Raw genomic sequence first — 8,880 nt, 5'->3', positions numbered from 1 at the left:
GGGGGGGCGTCGTAAATTATATAGATGTGACTGTTTTCGTCGGATAATTAAAAAAAAGATAGTTAATAGTGACTATAAAAATATAAGTTATTGAATAACCACTATTAACTTGAACTGTATGGCTTATGTTTTGCTTACGCACAGTCCTAACTGAATAGTTCGAATGTTCAGTTAGAACTGAGCGTATGTAGGTAGTAGGTACCTAACGATATGCATTATTTACTATTTTATTTTTAATATTATTTCGATTACATATGGTTCATGCCAAGTGCACTATCAGTGCTAAAATATATGTCAAATTAAAACATAAATGAAATAATTGACTTTAAACTCACCGGTTTAAAAAGCAATTAGTAATGTATTGGAGGAGGTGACGTCGCGAGGAGTTGGCAGGTTTGAGCGTACCACTGAACTGAAGGCAACTAACGCGCGAACCTCCTTTATATCAAGTCTGCAAGTTTACTTAACAAAAAATAACCGTTTATTTAACTTTACACTATAAACAAATAAGTTACACATAGTGGCTACAGGAAATGTACTAATGAACATTATTTTTACATTTATAATAATCATTTTTCCAGAACTATAAAATATATTTAAACAAAGGTATGTAAAGGCTCTGAAATTTTCGCGTATTTTTATAAGACTTGTCTTATAAGGGCTTGTCTTATAAGTCTCATAAGGGCAACGAGCGGCAGGAATAGAGATGGGCAGAGGGAAAAAACCCAACGGGAATAAACATTTTCATTATTCATCGTAATTATCAAAATCTTGAAAAAAATTACATTGTTTTTTTTTGTAGTACAAGTGCAGTGAAAAATAGGAACTGTATTGTATATAGTATAGGTAGAAAAATAAGCAAAAATAGGTATACAGGGTTATTGGTGATTGAACGTATTCCTGTTAGGAGGTAATAGAGGGGATCATTTGTGATAATTTTTACCCCTATATGCATCATACAAAAGTTAATCGTTTTCGAGTAATCTTGATTATTCGATTTGATGTTCGAGATGCTGGTCTCTAGACATCCGCAATGCCAGAGAAATAGCAGATGCGTTACCTTTTAGAAAGCGATACGTTCGATAATATGATTTTCATAACGTTGACTAAATTAATGGAGCCGTTTGAAAATTCTATTTTATACAGAAGTACCGTGTGTAAGATAATTAGAGACGCTTATGTCGTGTTGTCCGCAGCCGCTTGCGGCCGCGATGAAGAATTATACATACATAATTAGTGTGACGAAATATTCTAGTTGGGATAAAAGTAAAAGTTTGTATTTGATGGAGTGCAGTTTTTGTCCAGGGTCGTGTGTTGCCCAAACCGACCTTCGTGAAGGCAGTGGCATTTTAACAACACTCTGCAATATGCACGAGACAACTATCTGTAGTGAATTAATATTTCTAAACTAATTAGAATCAAGGTAAATTTGTAAAGAACGGAAATAGTAATATATGAATTATTTGCAAAAATATTTTCATATTCAAATTCATTTCGAAGGATACTACGAGTAAACGTATGATTGTGAGTTTATAGGATGCATTATTTATTACTTATACTTATTTTTTTATCATAAAAGGTGGCAAACGAGCGGCGAGAATACCGAGGTGGTCAGCGACGCCCATGCACATCCGTAACACCAGAGGAACTAGAGATGCGTTGCCGGCCTTTGAGGAAATGATAGGCTCGCTTCTTGAAGGACCCTAAGTCGTATTGGTTTGGAAATACCGCCGAGGACAGACCGTTCCACAACGCGGCTGTGCGGGGCAGAAAGTTCCGAAAAACCGCACGGTTGTGGAATGCCAGCCATCGAGATGGTGAGGATGGTACCTGGCGGTCTGTCGTGTCGTCCGATGACGAAACTCTTATTGAAAGATTACGTATTATTAGAGAGTCAGGGATATAAAAACTTTGTTTGCTGCCCTCTCCTAGTCTTATCCTATATCATCGGCGATATTCATGATGTCATGTGAATCAGATACATGTTTGTACGTTAAAAGTAATAAGGATATGACGCGCAGGTGTCACACTGATCGCTGCATCCTCCGCCATCTTGTGCAAACAAAATGGTATTTGTGCAAATGTTACACTTGCATACTAACAGCCCCTAAACAATGTAATATTCGATTATCTTTATTAGTGCCTGTCTTGTATTTAAACACATTTTATCCATACTACTAACGATATCGTTAATTGAAAGTCTTTTTGTCATCAAACATAATGATATCCTTACTGTACGAATTACACGATTAGTTGGACCTCTTGGTACAACGTAATTTTTACATTACAATAGAACAAAGATAGCGAAAAAAAATGGATAATTCGCAATTAAGGGCACACAATGTTAAGCACATTTTAATAAGTAAAACGTTCACATTGTTATAATTAAAGTATTTAATGGCATAATAAAATATTAAATCCGCACAAGCAACAACGTATGAGAATTGAAGTGAAGGTGGCTACAGCACGTTGCGTAGCCGGCTCGTAGCACGTAGTACCGCTCCCGTCTACATTATTGTGTTTAAATTACTTGAGGTTAACAATACAAATATTTAACATACATTTAATCGCAAAACGTAATATTCGTAGAACGGAATGCCGGGCTTTGGCAATCAATTTGCAACTCAGAGTAGTGCGAATTTTTGAGTACCGATGACTCAATGTTATGTGGTACGATTATGTTTCGATGTACATTGTAGACACACCTTTCTGAACTAGGCATATACAATGTATCATGGGCAACATCTGGACGATATGAAGAACATTCTAGAAGTTGGTGGAGTATTAGTCGTGCCTGAGGATACGCCGGCAGCGGCGGCCGCATTGCGCAAGCGCCTATGCGGAGTGAAAAGGTCCGCACTCCGCGTCTCTGCAGTCCGCAAGGCGCTCGCCGCGCCGCTCTGAACTTGAACCCGATTCGTGGCTCGTATTTGACGGTGGCCGCGATACCTTATGTAATACAGCGTTCTTAATTAACGCGCGCTCCGACCGCCTTCAGTTAGAGAATTAATTACTTATTTAATAAAAAACCGACCATTTTTAAATGATGTTAATAATCGGCGACGTAGTATAAAAGTCTACTGAATCTAAATTATTGCCGAGGTGAAATGTGACATTACAACGATAGCGAGTGGCGGAGTGGCGGAGTGGCGGAGTGGCGGAGTGGCGGAGTAGCGGAGTGGCGGAGTGGCGGAGTGGGATGCTGGATGTTGTGTTGCGCAAGGCGGAACAGACAGAAATGTTGACAAAACATCGCGCGGAACTCACAAATCAGAAACACTTATTTTTGACCTTAATTTAAAATTACCCTAGTATTGAATAACCCAGAATTCGCGGATCCGGCATTGGACTAACAAAGGAAAACGTAAACGATATGTTATGATGCCTCGGTTTAACATTTTTCTATAAAAATAATAAATAGGAACACTACACTGCTGGCCGTTTAGTTATTTTTCATCTAACCTGAATCAGTTACGAGTCCTACATTTACTTACGAACGCACTCACTATACTGATTATGTTTCATATATGCCAGGAATATCGGCAGCAAATTACAACTACAAAAACTTAATTGGTTAAAGGTTTATTCACGGAAAACATCTTTTTAGTAATAACTGGGTTCGGTTTGGATGAAAATTGGGATATTGTCGTCCTCAAAGTAAATGAGATCAAACCAATCTAAAACTGTCAAATTCTGGATGGTAAGCACTTATTTTCAATAAAAAATGACCAATAACTAAGTGAGTACTTAAAACACCTCAGGATGTCAGTTTAGTAGCTCAAGCGTTATTAACCATAATGAGGTTGTCGTGTAACGCGAGTACCGGCCATCAACTAACGGTAATTGTTGTACCCAAGTACAAGAGCGCGACCTTTACACATTTCCCGGGGAGTTCATATAACACTGACGAAAACAAACCATTCCTGAAGATTTAATTCATTCATAGAAGAACGTTTTACTTATAATCATTATGTTATTGTAAACACGTTGGCACATCGCAGTAATCTGTACATAAGAAGACATAACATTTACGTAAACGTTTACGACGAATTATAAACACGTCTCACGGCGCTCAAGTGCAAAGATTAGCATAGGAAGTGGGTTGCGGCTCGCGGGGCTCGTATCTTGCATTTCGCAAGCGACCGGCCTCGCCTCCGCTTATCCAATACATCAAAATTGGGCAATCGGCAATTTCTAGCGATTGAACACCCACAGCGGTACTGTGCGGTGCGGTGCGGTGCTGTGCTCGCAGTAAACAACTGATGACCGCCGCATTGCCATCACTATGCTACTTCCTAGTGGCTGTGTCGACTTTCACAAGTCTCGTTTGTAAAACCCAGAAAAAACCTTTCGAAATACTGCATAAATTAAACGTGGCCCAAAAACAATGATATAATATTTAATTAGCATTATACAATCACTCACCTAATTTTTGTGTATGTCAAGAATTTCATTAAAAAAAATCTCACTGCACTAATTCATAAATAACACTGGCACTCACGATTGTAATAGAAAAGAAAATCGATGTCCGTGTAGAGGAACGTCACTGAACTGTCAAAAGGAAAGCGCGCCAACCGCTGCGGCCATGGCGGGCGACGGCGACGGACTATCGCGAGCCGCCAAAATATGAGGCCAAAATGATCGTTGCACAACACTTTATTACAGAGTATTACATAAAAATCGCCGGTGGGCACTCGGCGGTATATTATGCAAAGAATGGTCGAATTTCTCGGTGCTTTTTAGGTTATAGGATGGGTCCTTGTCGAAGTATTTTTTTTAATTCGTCTGCGGCGGCTGGTAGAAAGTGTCCATGCACCTGCGCCGGCTCGTGGTTCACAATTGAAGTGGCAGTGGAGAGTCGACATCTTTCCCGACAACCGGACCCCCACCTTGAAAGAAATGCTAAGCGGCCAGTGGCGGGAAGCAGCCAGCACCGCGGGGCCAGCGCGGGGGCCAGCGTGTGTCAGCCAAGTCGGTGGCGAAACTATCAATGGTTCGACAATCAAGCATGTTGCGACGATTTTATTTTTTCTTTTTTAATTATTACTAAAGGCCTATTTTATCTCTTGGATTAGGTAGCAGAATTACAAATTTGAACTTCAATAACGGTAGGCATTGCGGCTTAATACGTTACAATAGAAATACGTTTAAATTAATTTACGCGTAGATTGTACGCTTGTAATACCGCAACTAACTATTCCATTTAGAGCCTTTCTATTTTTATTGTATTAAATTAATGGGGATTAACCAATTAGCGTTTTTTTTTGCAGTTAACTACATTACCAAGCGCTGGTGATAAAAGCAACAATATTTTGTACATACATAGGTAGAGAGCCTGCAGTAGCAGCGACGTTGGGTAATCGTATTATAAATCGTTAGAATAGCAATAACGTTAGTGAAAATTACGATTTTGTTATCAGATATCTTAAACAGGAAAAGCAAGTCGACGAATGTATAGTTAAATAAAAACTTTACTCCTTATTTTCTTTGAAGTGCTATATTTATTTTGTGACGGTCAATATTATATTAAGAATAAGTCAATTCTTTCGAACAATAACTTGTTTTGTCTTCATTTGTACTCTCTGTACTTAAGTCTCAGTATTTATTAATTGTAAGTAACTATGTAACACAGTAACACAGTCCAACCCTTGCCGATTTATCATTCTATAAATTAGCAACAAGTGCAGTTTAGTTACGTCATAATAGATAAATATAAAGCACCAGTACATAATAATGCTCAATGTTTCGCAATGAAACCGCATCTAATTGCCGACATTCTGTATTTATGTCAGTATAGGCGTAACGCACCACTTCTCTGCTCACCCCGCAAACACCAATTTCGCTAGAATTTCTCCATAATTGCTTCTAAATATGGGTAAAAGTTAGCTAGAATAGATTTAAAAATGGTTTTCATTATCTAGTACATATGTAGATAATTTAGGGGCTTGTTTGATTCGTGCTGTATAAATAATCAAATGCAGCGCTGATCGGGCGCAACGGCCTTGAGGCGAGACTCATTTCACTGGACACAGAGTTTATTGCCAATATCTTTGCGTGCTAAGTGTTTCGAGCGTGCAGTGGAGCGCAGCCGCAGCCCGCTGCAGTGAGCCTATCTTGTATAATAGCCATGCGATGCGACGGACATCACCTACTTTCTTTAAGGTGGCGGAGCCAATGCTAAAATTAAATTCTATGCTGCTCCCAATGGAAATCCATGATCTCTAATCCCTGCCATACGACTTTTAATCCGTTATTCTCAGAAATTAGAGTTTGAAAATGTTCCTGTTCTTTCGCCATTGAAAAAAACGATCATTAAATACAATGGTGGCACCTTTTATTAAAATCTATCTGAAGCAATGATCTGGTGACGTCAGGCTACGAATATTTTTTTATAATTATTGCCCCACAATCATATTTTAATATGGTCACCATGGCCAGAGAGGGAAAAATGTTACAGTTATTGAGGTCTCGCTCGGCATTAATTTTTCGACAAGAGTTCTTCTAATGGTACATCCATGTATTTTCTATAATTTCTAAACGAAAATATCATGACATAATTGCTGTCTCAGTGACAGTGGACTGTTCGTTCTTGTGTGAAAAAATGATTTCTCCTTAGTTACTATTGGCTGAGTAAATTCCATTTGACAGCTTGGACGCTTTTCAACCAATCACAATACATATTGAATTTGAGGAAACGTAAATGAAAAGTTGAAAGGATATTATTGATTATATATTAGAATTGTTTTGTTGTGGTAAAAATTTGAAAAACGAATATTATAAAATTACTCCAGGTTTAGTCAAAGTAATATATTGGAATTAATGACCTAGTTAACTAGAAAACTTCCGGCTTGTTTTTGGTCATCTTATATCTTCATTATTCATTGGCGTTATTGAATTTAGTGCAGAAACATGCTACCACGACCTTATTACACTGAACAAGATATACGAAAGCGACAAATTGATACTTTAAAAATTTTCAACGCTAACGTAACGGAAATAAAAGAGAATGCCGAATATAGAGTGGAATTTTCTGCTGAAGGGAGAAATATGAGTTTGAATATTATCTTGAGTCCGGAGTTCCCGAACGAAAAGCCCGCAATATTCGTAAACCCAGTGTTTTCTCACCCTTGGATAGCTGACAATACAAATCAAGTCATCGGTGCACCTGGATTGATTAATTTCACACTGCACTCAGACCTAGGTAATATAATATATTAGGATACACCTTTGTTTACGTATATAAACTTCTACTAATTAATTTAAACTAAACATTGCCCCATTACGTCAAAATAAGATGTCTATATGTAACAAATACCACATGCATAATTAGAAAAACATAACTTCCATTGTTGTAAAACATAATCTATTGCTTAAAATGATTTAAAATTTAAACATGATTTGTTTATTATATTGGTACATATTCACAGGCCGTGTTGTTCAAGCTATCACAAGGGAGTTCCAGCGAACAGTGCCTGTGGTGTCGGGCCAAGAGGACAAGTGCACAGACACCAGCCCGCAGTCGCAGCTCAGCTCACAGTCCATGGTGTTCCCAGAACTCACTGACTTTAGCATTGATGAACTACAAGAGATATTAGAAAATCCTGATTTACAGGTAGGATTCATTTTTACCAAATTTAGAGAAGTGTTTTAACATGAAATACCTAGACAGAATGATGTTGGATTATAAAGATTAACTTAATATGTTTAAATTTTTTAAACTCCTATTGCAGGACAAACTGCTCGAATCAAACCCTCAACTGGTGGAGTTAGATTTAGAGACAGAGGAGGTGATGAACAGCATAGAGCAGATAGCGCAGGAGAACATGGAGAAGCAGCAGATGCTGGACGAGCTCAAGTCGGAGGTGATAGAGCGCATCTCCAGCATTGTGCAGATGAAAATGCAGTACGAGGAGCTCAACAGGAAGCACCAGAAGCTGGCGGAGATGTACGACCCGCACCGCATCCGCGACTGTCTCCGGGAGGCGGCGCTTAAAGCAGATGAGGAGTCAGAGGTTATCGCAGAACAATTTTTGTTAGGTAAGACTTAGTTCTTGTTTAATAATAAATAATTGATTGTCATATGGTAGAGCTTTAGCGGCTCGGGGTTAAAAACTAGAGTGATCTTTAGATCCTAGGTTCGAATCCCTCCATCTAAAAATGTTTACATTTTCGAATTTCATGTGTACTTTTATGTGATGTTCTTATGGTAAAGTAAATATTGTGATGTCGGAACATATCTGTTAAGTAAGTATGTGTAGTATTAAGCCATAGTAAGCCAGTGTGGCTGGCTAGGGCTGTCATGGTGAGTGTGAAGTGCGGTGTTGGCAGGCAAGTTGCCGGTGGAGCGGTTCGTGTCGCGGTTCGCGGAGCGGCGCGCGCTGGGGCAGGCGCGGCGCGCGCGCGAGGAGCGCCTGGCGCACCAGCTCGCGCAGCTGCACAAGGCCACCTCCTAGCTCTCCTCGCTCTCCTCGCTCTCCTCGCTACCCCAACTACATGTCATTTAATGTTGTTGAAACATGTTTATGTCTTTCATTTGTTGATTTATTATATATCTGTAAGCCCTATATGATACTGGACAACAGTTATTGATGTTTATTATTTAATATATCAACATGATTGCATATTTAAGAGATTGGTATCCACTTAATAATGTTTAGAGGAATGATTACTTTAAAATACAATAAATTACAAACACATCTAAGGATGTTCTTTTGTATTTAACTTCATTAGGATATTCATAATTTAAAGTAGCTCTGATATAATTTAGAAGTTTATATACAAAGATAGTCTTCCGCTAGTAATTCTAATAAAAATAAAGTGTCCAGTAAATTAGTTACATTAATGTCAAGTATCATTTAATATTCATTAAAATTATTATTT

At 38.4% G+C, this 8,880-nt stretch overlaps 2 protein-coding genes across 3 annotated transcripts in view; one reads left to right on the top strand and one right to left on the bottom strand.

Annotated features, from left to right (window-relative positions):
* Positions 1-4,909, bottom strand: part of LOC106109594 (fatty acyl-CoA reductase 1-like) — a 13,045-nt gene extending 8,136 nt beyond the window's left edge. Inside the window, exon 1 of the mRNA XM_013291153.1 lies at positions 4,426-4,909. The gene's annotated coding sequence lies outside the window, so the exon portion shown is untranslated. The remainder of the gene's footprint in view (positions 1-4,425) is intronic.
* A 1,805-nt stretch (positions 4,910-6,714) lies between these two features.
* On the top strand, positions 6,715-8,826 carry LOC106109590 (vacuolar protein sorting-associated protein 37A-like). Of its 2 annotated transcripts, none has more exons than XM_013291147.1 (4): positions 6,715-7,201; positions 7,428-7,612; positions 7,731-8,037; positions 8,315-8,826. In XM_013291147.1, the coding sequence occupies exons 1-4, from the start codon at positions 6,910-6,912 to the stop codon at positions 8,587-8,589; spliced, it is 1,059 nt and encodes a 352-aa protein (XP_013146601.1). In that variant the 5' UTR covers positions 6,715-6,909; the 3' UTR covers positions 8,590-8,826. The 2 variants fall into 2 exon arrangements, with proteins under 2 accessions (XP_013146601.1, XP_013146602.1); XM_013291148.1 differs by having other exon boundaries at positions 6,717-7,201; positions 8,329-8,550.
* The last annotated feature ends 54 nt before the right edge of the window (positions 8,827-8,880 follow it).

The sequence above is a fragment of the Papilio polytes genome, unplaced genomic scaffold, assembly GCF_000836215.1.
Source record: "Papilio polytes unplaced genomic scaffold, Ppol_1.0 DF821122.1, whole genome shotgun sequence".
Lineage (NCBI taxonomy): Eukaryota > Metazoa > Arthropoda > Insecta > Lepidoptera > Papilionidae > Papilio > Papilio polytes.
The sequence above is the reverse complement of the archived record's forward strand: the minus strand, read 5'-3'. Positions and strand labels throughout refer to the sequence as shown.